Below are 15,886 nucleotides of genomic sequence, written 5' to 3'. Positions count from 1 at the left end.
GCTGAGTCGTCTTCTCACAGTGGAAGGATGGACAGAAACACCTGTGGATGTTTTCAGATCTGAAGCAGCTTGATTTTCTCCTCTCTCTCAAAAACGAACGCTTTAAATGCTGTTTATCTGATGATCGTTTTGGTGGTCTACAATGTCTCACACAGTCGCACCTTTTTCCCCCCAACCTTTTAATCATTTTTAGCACTCCAATTTTGTAAATTCACCTATTTTCCGTTGACTTTTCCCGTCCTTCTGCAAGTGTATCATGTCATTTTCTATTAATATAAGCCCATTTCACCACGCTGCACTACACTTCCCAGCATGCACTGCAAAGTAATGTGTGCTCCCACCCTCTGCCCAACAACGAGGTATGGGACAGCACCACAAAGACAAATAAATAATAATAATAATAATAAAAAACATGCCTGGTTTCCAGTTCAAGCAAATGGCTGGTTTTAAAAAACCTACTGTATTTTTAGAGACATTTAAAGAGCTTTTATAGAAAACAATGTTTTCATTTAAAATTATTTTCTGATCATTTAAGGATTCAGTGCCTATTTTTTGATAAGTAAAACTAAAATAAAAACACAGCTGGTCCACAGATCTGTTGAGATTTTTTAATATGGCCCTTTTAGTGGCTGAGTTTGACACCCCGATCTAGATTAACAGCACTATGGTGCTTGTGATACTCAAAGGATACACTAATTCCACCATCAGTAAAAAAATAAATAAATAACTTTGCCACCAAGGCTGAGAACCGGTTCTCAGTGGGTTGAATGACAGAGAAGAAAGAGAACACTCATGCCGTCACTAAAGGGTGTCAAATTATTTCACCCTTCCTAGTGCTAAGCACCCCCTCCTGCTGTTTTAATGCAGAATGCCCTTATTCATCAGAGCTTGGGACTACAGCGGAGAGACATAAGACTTCTGGACCAGCCTCAGATGCTAGCGCAAGACAGAAAGAGAGTAAGAGCGCAAGAGAGATAGGAAGAGAAAAATAGGTTGAGCACACCACTGAACAGCAGCAGTGAAAGGGGGTCAACGGGTTCATGAGCCAGCAGTACCAGGGTGGATTATAGGTATAGTGACATAAAGGAATCCTTCACCGTTTATTAATGCGAACTCTTTCCTGGAGCATATGGTTGGTTACTGTAGACGAGGGGTGTCAAACTCAAACACATAAAGGATTTATTATTATTATTTTTTTAATTAAATGTTGTGCTGTAACCAGAACTGGCCACTGTTTATTCAAAATACACAAAAACGTCAACTGTAAAATACAGACACGTGTAGCAGACCTTGAAATATTGCATGAATACCTGAAAATATTAAAAATTTGAAAACATCCCCAGGAGCTCAGTCTGTTAAACCTACCTATTTGCTTGAAGTGGACACCTGCCATCCCTTCTTTACTGCACGTTCGTTAAGACTTGGGCTCAATTTCTGAGCTGCTGAGCTGACATTAGGTGTAAATGAAGGCTGATGACCGACTGGCGATATGTCTGGTGTGCAACTGTGTAGAATTGAGGGTATAACTGCCGTCCCATAGACTGTTGTTGGGGTAGGAGAGTCAGAGCGCACATTACGTTGCAGTGCATGCTGGGTACTGTAGTGCAGCGCACTGTGAAACAGGCTTATATTAATAGAAATCTGAAATACTTTTGCAGGTTGGATAGGACTGTGTTTAGCTACGCTCACATTCCAAGCCTCATTGCTCAAATCCGATCTCTCTGATACGATGGTTCACACTCGTTTAGATAAGTGACTCAAATCTGTCATTAATGTGACGAATCGGCGTCCTGAAATGACCCTCGTGAGCTCATCCTACTCAGTAACGTCACATGAATGAATCACGAGCATCATCAGCACAAACTAACGAGCAGAACGAGCTTCGCTGAGAAGATCATTAACTCTGATCAGCTCTCAGCTTCATTATTAGAGCGAGACGAAGGAGAAAAAGGTGAGATGAGCTGCTTTTCCACCGTTTATAGGCTTTAACTTAAGTGCGGCGTTGTTGCCATGGTAACGCTGAATGATGGAAAAAAAGCACATGAATTCCGATCTGAGCGTCACATTAAGGTCGCACGGCCACAAATCGGATACGTATCCGATCCAGGACCTCATATGAAAGTGGCTCAGGTCGGATTTGAAAAGATCAGATTTGTGTCCACACAGCCCTGAAAACATCAGATCTGAGTCACATTAGGGCAAAAAATCGGATTTGTGCCACTTCAGCCTGGTAATGTGAACGTAGCCTTGGGCTGTAGACGGTCATTTCTATGCATTTCACCGTCTGTAGTTTCGCGGGGTCAGACGTGGTTTTGTAACAAGAACACACACTTGGAGAGAACTTGTTAAACCGTTAGTGCTGGACTGCAAACTTTCACAGCAAAGAGTACGCCCACTCTAGAACCCACGCCCAACGTTCACCGCCCGGAGCACAACGGATAACACAAGCAAAACAAGCTAGCTAGAAAAACGCTAACGTTGGCTAACAGAGCTGTTTTTCCTTTACAGGAGGTAACGTGTTCACAAACACCGCCATGCTTAATTGGAGTTTTTGGGGGTGATTTTGCAGCCAAGCCAACTTACATTTTATACAACTGTTAGTTCCGGCCTCGCAAGCTGATTGGTTGAGAAGCTGTTATTTCACCATAACAACATCACGGTTTTTCACAAACACTATCACTCTGCTGAGATGCTAAGCAACGACTTTGACAGCTGTAGGAGACGCTCAAGCCATTTGAATGTTTTTACTTCTTACTTTGCCACAAACAGAAAACGGACACTTTTAATACCACATTTGACCGACAGCCGATTTGGTCAGACTCTGAAGATGAGACGACACCAAATTCCCAAACTGTCATCACCACTGAGCAGCTTTTCAGTCGGCAGCTGTGACAGAAGAACAGCTAAACAACCTGGAATCAGCCAGAAATGACTCCAAAACCATTCGCCAAACTAAATGGGCTGTAAGATGCTTTACAGACTGGCTGGAACAAAACAACATTAATACTGATCTGGCAAAAAAAGACAAAACTGAGCTGAACTTGATATTGTGGCAGTTTTATGGCTCAGTCTGATTTGGTCAGACGCTGAAGATCAGACTACACGTTTGGCGAATAGTATTGGGTTCATTTCTGGCTGATTCCAGGTTGTTTAGCTGTTCTTCTGTCACAGCTGCCGACTGAAAAGCTGCTCAGTGGTGATGACAGTTTGGGAATTTAGTGTAAGGAGCTGGAGAACAAACCGCTGGCTGTGCAGCGAGTGGGCGGAGCTCGTTACTCTGACGTAGCAACAAGCTGCTCGTTAAGGAACTATAATTTGGTGAAGGAACTGCGAACATTTAAACATATTAAACGCCGCGTTCACGGCCCAGTTTATTAATTTATTACTTTATTTATTTAACTGTTGTATAAAAGCAATAGAACACTAGAGGTGTGTGTTATCGTGACCAAATCACAGCCGTGATGTTATTTCGTGATAACACATGACAGAGTGTTCTACTGCTTAAACATCTATGGACCCACAACAGGCTTGCTGTCTATCGCACAGCGTTGACGAGCGCACCACTGCTCCTTCACGCAGTGTTGGACTGGTTTACAAATTTGGTTTGATCACACCCTAATAAGCCTCCCACACACATTAAGCCCAAAGTTTCTCATGGCTAACATTATCGTTACATGATGTACTTAATAAAACAACCGAAAGCCCACTGACCTTATAAGAGACATCGATGGGTAACTGCAACACACACCCACTGGCTTCTACTTACCAAGTCAACTGATTTTCTTTTTGCTTACAGGGAAACGCATCAAAACTGTCAACGGTAAATCCACCATATCGCTGTTATCAGAAGAAAACCTCGTATCTCCAAAATGGTAACTTTACAGGAGAAGGAAAAAACATGCTTTATTTTCAATGTAAGTCAATGGAACCAGACTTCTTTCCAAGTCATTTTGGGTCATTTCCTTTAGTCCATTCATCAAGAAATTCACACACAATGTAAAGGACAACAAGCATTTTCAAATTATGTCAAAAACTGAAAAACGACGGAGATGGAGATACGAGGTTTTCTTCCGACAGCAGCGATACGCTCCAGTTTCCGCACAGACAGTATTGCTGTAAGGAGGCTAATGTGTAAGACATCTTTGGGCCCTGATCACTCAGTCATGACAGATGCCAACAGCTTTCTGTGAACTCAAAGTCACTTCCAAGCGTGAAATGCATCTCTGCTTTTCAAATGACCGTGACTAAGTCAGGCTGCCTAGGGAGTGCGTGCTGCACATTAGAGCGCTTCCCAATACATTCTGCTGTGAAGTCACTCTGGATGTGCTGCGGGAACAGGAGCGCACCTCTGTGCCTGCACAGTCACTGTTCGTGCCTACCGATATGCCAATGAGCACTGCAGCAGCTGCTTCGGTTTCGTGTGTGTGTGTGTGTGTTTGTGCACTGCAGTCAGGTTTGAACGCACCATGAGCAGAAGGAGGGAGCGTCTGCACGCATAATCTAAGAAAATCTAAAACTAGATGACACGAGCATTAAAACACACATCCAAAACCATGGGCGAGGACGTGCACTGCCTCCGTAAATATGCTGACGCACAATCATGTGAACAGTCAGTGATGGGGGGGGGCTTTCAGAGGGAGACGAGAAACGCTCCTCGGCAATTTTGACTTCGCCCCAAAATCAAAGACAAAGCTGTAAAGGAGGATCGCTACCGGCCTGAAAGCTCAGAGTGAAATCCCAGCATTGCGCATCAATAATTAATACGGCAGCAGCACCAGAGCCTGACTCTGCGTGTATCTGTGTGAAGGCAGACGCAGCTCCTGGTGAACTCAAAAGAGACAGCCTCAGTCACATTCACTGTATTTCAACACTGACATGGTAACTTCAGCGTCTCTACAAACTAAAAATATACATGTTCAGGCTCGTTTTCTCACTTCTTATCTGAAGACCATAGAAAACATCCCAAGCACCTGTGTAGGCAAGTGGACACTCCGATAGCAGATAGCTAATGGACCTGACCTACATAACAACCAGAAGTGGATTGTTGTGGCAACACTACAGGTCAACCGTATCAATACAGCTGAGGGGGTATTGCAAAAGAGAAAACACACTTGCCCCAAGTCACAACAAGGCCCAGTCCCATTTCACCCCTTGCCCCTACCACTTGGCACTTACCCCTCCTTTTTGTGTGTTCACGTCTAGGGGTGGTTTCTCAGAGACTCACTCCAAACAGAGAGTTATGAGGAAAAAAAGAAAAACCAGCAAGATGGAGAACAAGAGACCAAAGAAACCCACAAATGTGAGAATTTTCTCTGTTAAAAATTACGATAATCACTGTTTTATCTTAGTTTAATGTGGTTTCAGTGTATTATGGTCGTTTTCTTCATAACAAGCATGAAAAATGCTAACGTCTCGGTAGCTAGCTAGCTAACTTTCCCGTTCCACCTTAAATAGTCCAGCAGTTCTGACGCCTGAAGTGCCAGAATGTAACTGCTGCTCCATTTAAGGTGGAGCTGGAAAATTCGAAAGAGAAGCTGGCGAAAAAAGAAAAAAGAAATAAAGCTGAAGCCAGTTTATCACCAAAAATTTGCGGTGGATGATAAATAATTGTTTAACAAAACTGCTCAAATTCTTACCACTGATTTGTGTTTCTATTTTATTATAACTAAATTCACATTAAAGTTATCAATAATCTTATCGTTAGTATTTGCACACATGAGTTAGCAAATATTACCCTCTGCAAATCATGTCGGTACAAAACTGGCTACCACGTTCCAGTCCATTTTAATCTGAAGGTCTGTGTCATGTGGGTAGTCAGTGAAGGTCTTTCTCTTTTAAGCATTGTGACGAACTTGGTCAGTCTGGAATCGGCTCCACTGTTCATCCGTCGTCCGTAAATGTCAAGCGGCCCAGACGAGCCAGCAGCTTTTTCCGCTGCTACACACGTAACGTGACGGAGAGACTCAAACCACTGTTTTCTAAAAGAACCACTTTTATCTGCCTGGTTAGGATTTTCCCTACAAACTTTACAGAACATCTCAGGTACAGAGGGTCAGAATCGACACATGAGAACTGAGTTTTCCATGAGGGAATGAAGCTGCGGACTCGCTTTGCTTCGCATTCGCACTTTGTTGACATTTCCCTGCCTCGCTCTGACGTCACTCGCCAACAAATAAAACCATTGGTTTGTTTCAACTGGACGCAGGAATGGATAAGACCACTTCTGTGTGGCGGGGGGGTTAAATATTCAAGTGAATTGAGTTTGGCCTCATTTACACTCTGCGGTCCCCCACCCCAACATGAACATGCCCGATCCGGCAAGTGATTTTTCGTGCTGCCGTGCCGACATCGCGTTTTTTTGGGCGATCTGCCATTTTGATGCTCAATGCTGGGTATGGGCTTCCACTACTACTTAGTTAAATCAGCCTCGTAGCTCCAAAGCAAAACTGAAGAAGCAAACTCCTGACACCAAACATGCCTTGGTTGACTGTCCACGTTTGAGGTGAGGAGAAAAGTGTGTGCTTTTGATTTTTGACCGAAGTCTTGCTTTAAGCTGAACCTGTTAACATCTACCTCCACATCGCTGTTGTCATAAGAAAACCTCATATCTCCAAAATGGTAACTTTACAGGAGAAGGAAAAAACCTACTTCGCTTTCAATGTAAGTCAATGGAACCCAGACTTATTTACAAGTCATTTTGGGTTGTTTCTTTGGGTCCATTCATCATGAAATTTACACACAATGTAAAGGACAACAGGCATTTTCACATTATGTCAAAAACTGAAAAACGACACAAATGGAGATACGAGGTTTTCTTCAGACAACACTGATATACTGTATATGTCTTAAAGATCTATTACAGCCACAAACTTGTAAACATCAGGCATCAAACATCTGCTATATATTGGTGTTACTCACCTTGGCCACTTTGTGATTGGCTGCCGTCTCGTGTGAGGTATTTTTCAGGCCTTCTTTGAGCTGGGTGAGGAACAGGTCGTAGCCCTCCGTGTTGGAAATGTCCACCTTCTCCAGGCATGCGTACAGCATCTGCTGGGCCTGCAGGGACATTACACAGAGATAAACAGGGTTACTTTTCAAATCTCCTCTCATCGACTCCAGGCGCCAGGGGCTCGATGCAATTTACTGATTGAAAACATAAAGAACCTGGTAAACACAGAGAGCCTACATGGCGTTTTATGCGGTTCTCGGATCACTCCAAGCTTGATCAAATTGTATGTTATGGACAATATCCTCATTTCATTAGACCTTATCAAGCAGCCGTGAGCTGCTGGAAGTCTGACAGCTCTGTTCATCAGAACTCTCCCCGAGAGCCCATCTCTGCCCTGATGGAAGAGGAGCTGCCTCTGGTCTCTGCTGCAGGACAGGAACGGTAGGCTAAATCAATACAGCTCGTCTGCGCTGCCCCTGTGAGACCAGACAGCTACAGATTCAGTTCTGTGTCACTTTATACTACCTCTCATCACGCGGAGACTTTTGGAGATGCGGTCATCCACGTTGCAAGCAGAACAGAAAAGAAAAAATAAATAAACAGCCTGTTTCTTTGTTCCACTCCCCAGTTTCAATCTGATTCTGCTGCTCTCTGTTTGCGCAGATGAGCACTGCTGACCTTTCGCTGATAAGTAACTACAGGGCTACGTTCACATTACCAGGCTGAAGAGGCACAAATCTGATTTTTTGCCTTAATGTGACTCAGATCTGATGTTTTCGGGGCTGTGTGGACACAAATCTGATCTTTTCAAATCCGACCTGAGCCACTTTCGTATGTTGTCCTAGATCGGATACGTATCCGATTCGAGGCCGTGCGACCTTAAATGTGACGCTCAGATCGGAATTCATGTGCTTTTTTTCCCACTGTGCGTGCGCCATCATTCAGCGTTACCATGGCAGCAGCGCCGAACAGAAGCGAAAGCCTATAAACGGTGAAAAAGAAACACATCTCACCTTTTTCTCCTTCGTCTCGCTCTAATAACGAAGCTGAGAGCTGATCAGAGTTAATTATCTTCTCAGCGAAGCTCGTTCTGCTCGTTAGTTTGTGCTGATGATGAACGTGATTCATTCACGTGACGTTACTGAGTAGGATGAGCTCATGAGGGTCATTTCAGGATGCTGGTTCACATTAATGACAGATTTGAATCAGATACCTAAACGAGTGTGAACCATCGTGTCAGAGAGATCGGATTTGAGCAAGTTCAGAACAACTGCTCACTGTGGCAGCAGGCCAGACGAGGGAAAAAGTGGAAGAAAGTGAACATTTGCAACTTGAAAAATACTAATGTGACAAAGCCTGTTTTTTTTTAGTATGTCAAGATAATGAGGTCTTATAACTACTATTTTCTAAAGAACTTTCCTTCAAAGTGTGACATACACCGATCAGGCATAACATTATGACCACCTCCTTGTTTCTACGCTCATTGTCCATTTTATCAGCTCCACTTACTATATAGGTGCACTTTGTAGTTCTACAGTTACAGACTGTAGTCCATCTGTTTCTCTGATACTTTGTTAGCCCCCTTTTACCCTGTTCTCCAGTGGTCAGGACCCCCATGGACCCTCACAGAGCAGGTACTATTTGGGTGGTGGATCATTCTCAGCACTGCAGTAACACTGACGTGGTGGTGGTGTGTTAGTGTGTGTTGCGCTGGTCTGAGTGGATCAGACCACCAACCAAAAATATCCAGCCAACAGCATCCTGTGGGCAGCGTCCTGTGACCACTGATGAAGGACTAGAGGATGACCAACACAAACTGTGCAGCAGCAGATGAGCTATCGTCTCTGACTTTACATCTACAAGGTGGACTGACGGAGGAGGAGTGTCTAATAGAGTGGACAGTGAGTGGACACAGTGTTTAAAAACTCCAGCAGCACTGCTGTGTCTGATACGCTCATACCAGCACAACACACACTAACACCACCACCACATCAGTGTCACTGCAGTGCTGAGAATGATCCACCACCCAAATAGTACAGTTACAGTTACTTCATAGGGGTGAACATCTTCAGCTAACTAGGCTGACTAAATGCTGTGGGACACAACAAATATTTTCTTAGCCCATAAATGGTTCCACATGAAAAATAATGTTTCAAGCTTGACGTGTTGAATGGAATCACATATAAACACAAAACTAATACAATACGACTAGTGGGACAGTAACGGAGCCCCAATCAGCCTAATAACCAGCTTACAGAGTGCAATTTAGACAGCTAATCGGCAGTTCAGATTCTGGAAGAGCAACTACTTAATTCAGCATTGAATGAGAACACAGTATTGAAGTAATTCAGTAGGTACCACAGAAGTATTGAATTTCGATACCCAGCTCTACCACTAAACAGAAAATAAAACCACACAAGTGCACCAGCATTAGCTGAAGCAAACAGAGACGGGGAACACCATCAGAAACAGGGTAAAGTCCCTTTAAAATAATATTCTAAATACACCTACAGCACTGAAATGAAGACAAAGCCCACACGAGCCTCTAACCTAACAGGCCATGATAAGGTTAAGGCAAACCGAGCCGTACTGGTAAAGTGAACAGCACCTCTATCAGTAGCTGTATGATGGTAAAAATGCACCAAGCACTGCTAGTTTGATTACAGCATCACGGCTCTGTGAGCGATGAGCCTCCGCATGGATGCACTTTCTCCTCCAGGGCTGTCATGTCTCAACTACTTAAAGATCTAAGACCAGAACCAAAGCCCATAGGATTAAACATTCATGCTATGGTTAATTTCACAGAGAAACTAAAAGATGTGACGAGCAAAATAAACACATTGTCCTTAAATGTGGGAAGCTGGTCCCTCAAAAGGTACAACGGTAACACTTTCTATGAATGTCATGTTTGTAAGCATCTATAAACACATTTATAACATGTTATAATGCATTCATATGGCATTATAAACATGATTATACACATTTATAAAAATGAATTACACTTTATAGTCATGTTTATTATACATTATGAATTGTTAATATAATGCATTATAAGTAGTGTTGATAACATGTTATAATGTCAGTGCCAAAGAAGTCAGTCCCAGCTTGGAGAGCGTAAAGTAAAGACAAATACCAAGCTAACGGTGGTGAACATTACCTTTCCCACATTGGGTAAAACACTGATGGCAGCTCTAGTTTAAACTCTGACATTTGAAGCCTGTAATGTGCTTTACTGTGAATGTTTTAGTGTTTCAGTAAATCCTTCAGTAAATACTTCAACTTGAAGCCTCACTCTGAACACTGGAGGAGGCTTTAGTACAGTACGCTTCACTTTACTTAGAGCAGACAAACACGACTTATGAGCTCTTATGATTTATGATCAGTACTTATAATGTATTATGCTAACAATTCATAATGAATAATAAACATGGCTATAACGTGTAATGCATTTTTATAAATATTTATAACCATGTTTATAATGCCTTATGAATGCATTACAACACGTTATGAATGTGTTTATAGATGCTTACAAAGGCGACATTCATAGAAAGTGTTACCGGTACAACAATGGTTTTAAGGTCCAATTTTGCACCTTATATAAAGTTTTTCCAGGTGAAAAGTTTGTATTTGTACCTTTTCATAACCGAATGCTTTAAAACAGAACAGTAAAATAAAAAGCCTGGAGTCGAGACGGGGTGTGTGGAGTCAGTACAGCTTATTATATAAATATCATTTCAGTGGATTATGGTACAGTTATGTTCCCTGACTAAAGGTACTGAGATGAACCCTTAAGGGTACCACCCCGGTGACAGGAGGGGACTGACCCAGTGACAGTTTAGTACCTTTATTTCTGAGAGTGTATGGATCAAATGGTACTTTAAAAAGTGCCAACGCCAATAAAGTTCGAACCCTCATTTGATTAACATAGAATGTGCTTCTGGTCACCTTCTCACATTAACATATCATATGTTAATTTTGACAGTATTTGGATAGACACTTTCATCCGATTTGGTCATACAAACAACTCACAGGGAGAGCTGGCCAGGCTAAAATACAGCCTCCATCGCAGGGCTAGTTTTAACACAGTGTGGCAACTGAGCCTCCCAAAGCAAACAATGAGAAAAATCCACTTCTTTCCATATTAATATGAAGCAGTTTTTATATATTGATTATTCAAACCCATACAACAGAGGTCATGTAAGTGAAATATTGTCACTGTCCAACAAAAAACCATCTCCAAAATAGTAACTTTACAGGAGAGGGCAAAAATGTTCTTTGCTTTCAATGTAAGTTAATGGAAGAAGTTTGTCCGATCATCATGTCCAACCAGAATTGGTCCAATCATCATGAAATGTTCACACAATGTAAAGGACAGCTGTTGTGCTCAAATGATTCAGAAAAGTAAATAGCAAAAAACGGAGATACGTGTTTTGGACAGCGACGATATATTTCAGTTTTAATGTGCGGATATTTGCTGCTCTTCTTTGCGGACAAAAACAAATTTTCACTAATGTTATTTATTTTTATGCATATATTTTCTCTCTTTAGGTTGGAAAGATGGTCCAATTCAAGTCTGTCACCATCCTATCTACGTGCATTTCCGTTCGCACCACTTTTGGCTTAATTGTTCACAAACGGTAGGTGCTTGAAATGAAGTTTATGTTTTCCTTTGTGGGAGAGACACAGAAACAGTGCATGTCTCTGACTCTAAAAATGGCCTTTAGATTAGAGGTGGGCAAAAATTTATATGAAAATTCAAGAATTTTTAAACTACAGAAAATGTCACAATATATACAAAAAAGATCATCACACTAAAAATACATATCAAAAACTATGAATTTCACATACTGTGCTGCACTTACTCTTCCATAATTTACCAATACAATGATAAATACTAATATACATCGGGGTTCAACGTTAACTTTTTTCCAACTTGCCCAGTGAAAATTCACTGTCCCGAACAAATCTTTGTTCTAAGGTGTTATAAATAAGCATAATATATTTAATCAAAGCTATGTATTCTAAAAAATTAAACATTTTTAACAAAACTGCTCAAATTCTTACCACTGATTTGTGTTTCTATTTTATTATAACTAAATTCACGTTAAAGTTATCAATAACCACTGTTTTCTAAAAGAACCACTTTTATCTGCCTGGTTAGGATTTTCCCTACAAACTTTACAGAACATCTCGGGTACAGAGGGTCAGAATCGACCCATGAGAACTGAGTTTTCCATGAGGGAATGAATCTGCGGACTTGCTTTGCTTCGCATTCGCGCTTCGTCGACATTTCCCTGCCTCACTCTGACGTCACTCACCAACAAATAAAACCATTGGTTTGTTTTAACTGGACGCAGGAATGGATAAGACCACTTCTGTGTGGCAGGGGGTTAAATATTCAAGTGAATTGAGGCCTCAGTCACGTTGTTCTGTTAACACACTGTGGCCACCACCCCAACATGAACATGCGATTTTTCGTGCTGCTGTCCCGACATCACGTTTTACTCACCCCGGTCATTCGGGTGATCGTTATTGTTGAACCCTGTACATCATACCACTTAAACACCTGACAAGACGTAAAACAACTGCATTGATTTAATGACTTGCAAACCACAATCTGCTGAGCATGTTTACCGTAAGTACATGTCACCATGCAACTGAAGAGCCTACAGGTTCAAGTCTAATTGATTGAGGCTATTTGCCCACAAACATACAGGTCAGATGCGACGGGTTCACCGCAAAGGCTTCTCACAGGACCAGAAGTAACTACGTATATCTGCCTTCTCTTCGAAACAGTAAGACAGCTCTGGTTATGTCCTGTTGGACTGGCTATCTGTCTATAAGAGCATAAGTACAAAGTCAACACAACTGAGTCCAAACAATACCACCTGACCTCTCTGTGTGCATACAGTGGTCACGGGAATGCAGCGATTCCTTTGTCACAGAGTTTGATGAAGGTTTTTGAAGCTGCTGCTTCAGGCGAAGTAGCAGACGACTGAGGGCTTCCTTCATGGGCAGAGGCTGTGATCTCCATTATAACTCAGGATGCATCGCCAGAAGGTGGACAAACAAAACGAAAAGCAGAAAAGCAGAACTTTAAAGCGAATTAAAGCATGAACACTAAGACACTACACTATGTTTTATATTCTCTTGCATATTTTTGATGAGACGTATAATCCTACACACTGCACGAGAATAGACGCATCACAACCTGAGTGATAAAAATAAACTATACTAAGGCCCAATCCCATTTCACCCCTCGCCCCTACCTCTGAGCCCTTAGCCCTCTGTTTTGCGCGTTTATGTCTAGGGGTAGGGTGTCCCGATTCTTGTTGAGAGAGAGGGGTAGGGTGAAGTGTTAGGGCTACATGGCCTCCAAACTGAGGTTTTTCAGAGACTCCAAACAGAGAGATATGAGAAAAAAAAGAAAAACTGGCAAGATGGAGAACAAGAGACCAAAGAAACCCACAAATGTGAGAATTTTCTCTGTTAAAAAATTACGATAATCACTGTATTATCTTAGTTTAAAGTCGTTTCAGTGTATTATGGTCGTTTTCTTTATAACAAGCATAAAAAAGCACCAATAGCATGCTAAGGTCTCAGTAGCTATCTAGCTAACTTTCCCGTTCCACCTTAAATAGTCCAGCAGTTCTGACGCCTGAAGTGCCAGAATGTAACTGCTGCTCCATTTAAGGTGGAACGGGAAAATTCGAACAAGAAGCTGATGAATATCTGATTTCAGTTTCGTATCACTGAAGAATTACCGGTGGGTGATAATAAATAATTGCCCCCCTCTTTGAAAGCATATGATGCCCTAAATGCAACTAAAGCCCAGCAGTGAGGAGCTGAACTTTACCCTCCTCTGCTATCACTGCAGACTGGCAGGGTCGCCTACAGAGCAGCGCTAGTAGCTGTTAATGAAGCAATGTTGGTTTTTTTTTTTTTGGTTTAATTTGAGGGTCCCGTTTTGCAGGGCAGGTCAGTTTGAATTTAACCAATCAGGTTGCTGTTGTCTGGCCCAACCAAAAAGATAAATAAATAACAAAATTCTGCATGACAAAATAAAAAGCTTCACTATTGCTCATCTGCCATTATAAGCAGCAACTCATGCTGCAAGAACGAGACGAGTGTCTGTAAACAGTCAAACATTTAAACAAGCAGATTATGCGGACATTACAGGGACAGGGCTAACGTGCACTGAGAGAAGCTCGCTCTGATGTTAATTTCTCTTGTTTTGGTAAAGACCATCGCAAAAATCCATTCCCACTGGTAAGAAACTGAACCAGGGCTTTTGATAGACCATAGATGTTGATCGGTGCAGGCCTGAGTATGGGTGGAGTGTTCTCTAGGGGGGTGTGTATGTGGGGTGGGGATAAACGACTGATACAGCATATTATCGCGATACTTTGCATGGCAATACCATATCAATACTCGGACACCAAGTAGTCGATTAATTATTACATTAATTGCAAATACGAATTAAACTTCTTGATACAAGAAAAATAAAAATCAATTGTATTTTCAGTCAAAACCAAAAGGGAAAAAGGCAAAAAAAAACCCAAAAAAACAAGAAAGACTAAAGACGAGCATCGATAATTTGGAGGCGAATGGATTAATTTCTGTTTATAATCACTTAACTCATCACTTACCCCTTTTCTCATAACACTCAGTTTGGAGTCTCTGAAAAACCTCCGTTTGGAGGGCCATGTAGCCCAAACACTTCGCCCTACCCCTCTATCTCAACAAAAATTGGGAGACCCCACCCCTAAACGTGAACCATATTTCACCCAATGTAAGGTGAACCCGTATTACCACAATTCAAACATTGTAAAGTTGCTCTTTAGATAGTTCCACACCTCTGGGATGGGATTCAGACAGTATTTCACAAAGTATTAGTGCTGATCTAGCAGCAGATTCCTTGACCGTTTACTGAGATGTCCGTCACAAAACCTGGTGTCGGGTCAGTGCATCTGCTTGAGACGGCTGGTGAACACTAAGCCTGGCCTACGTAGACGGGGAGTGGTGCCCAACACTGGTATATCCACTGCATGTGTGTACTAAGTCATACCCAACCAGTTTGTCAACATCGCACAGCAATGCTGCTGTTCAAGTGTTACGGCATCACTAAATTGAATCTACACCTCCTAACCTAATTCCACTCGTCCAACTACCACATTTACAAAACAGCACTGCGCAGCTAGATGGCGATAAACCAAATGAATCTCTGTGTATGTGTGACTTATAGGCAGCGGTGTAAAGAGTACTGAAAATCCCTACTCAAGTACAAGTATTAATAAATAAAATTACACAAGAGTAAATGAGCAATTCATTAAAAAACTACTTAAGTATTGAGTTACTTCGTTACTTTTTCGTATTTCCGCTGTCACAACCTGAACATATTTCTGAGGTGACTCTAAAGTTCTGAGAGCTGAGACTGACCACAGGTCACTCTGCTACTGAATATTTACACACCTGTCTGTGAGCTGTGTAAGGAACAACGTTTACAGTAAACTGCATGCATTTCACACTTGGATGATTATATAAGACGTCCTAGTTTATCTGTTTCCAGTAAAGTATTTCATTAAGTATTCATTAAGTATTTAATTAAAGTTACTGTTTAATTAAGTTAATTTAAGAGAAAAACGTAAGAGTCAAAATTCTGAGTAGATTGCTTAATTAATGATGTAATTTTAGTGTCTGTCCTGCTGCTCATCAGCTCCCTAGACTCCAGCTTACGTTAACAGGTGTGAACCTCTACAGACAGTAAACACATTCACAGCCTTCACACTGTGTATTTTCACTGATATCTGTTCAGAACATTTACACCAATAAAATCAGCAGCAACATCAGCAATATAGCCAGCTTTGACTTTTACTGTAATATATTTCATCAGGAATCATGCTGATCATACAGAAACAGCTACACAGCCTCTCACAG

At 41.7% G+C, this 15,886-nt stretch overlaps 1 protein-coding gene across 3 annotated transcripts in view; it reads right to left on the bottom strand.

The window, feature by feature from the left end:
• The window catches only part of LOC118824204 (baculoviral IAP repeat-containing protein 6-like), a gene marked incomplete at its 3' end in the record, with an annotated part of 121,199 nt that overhangs the window by 90,393 nt on the left and 14,920 nt on the right, over positions 1–15,886 (bottom strand). For all 3 annotated transcript variants that reach the window (XM_036594203.1, XM_036594204.1, XM_036594205.1), the window contains 1 exon segment: positions 6,919–7,056. In XM_036594203.1, the coding sequence (XP_036450096.1) occupies positions 6,919–7,056 (138 nt within the window).

Source organism: Colossoma macropomum, unplaced genomic scaffold (assembly GCF_904425465.1).
Source record: "Colossoma macropomum unplaced genomic scaffold, Colossoma_macropomum, whole genome shotgun sequence".
NCBI classification, from domain to species: Eukaryota; Metazoa; Chordata; class Actinopteri; order Characiformes; family Serrasalmidae; genus Colossoma; species Colossoma macropomum.
The sequence above is the reverse complement of the archived record's forward strand: the minus strand, read 5'-3'. Positions and strand labels throughout refer to the sequence as shown.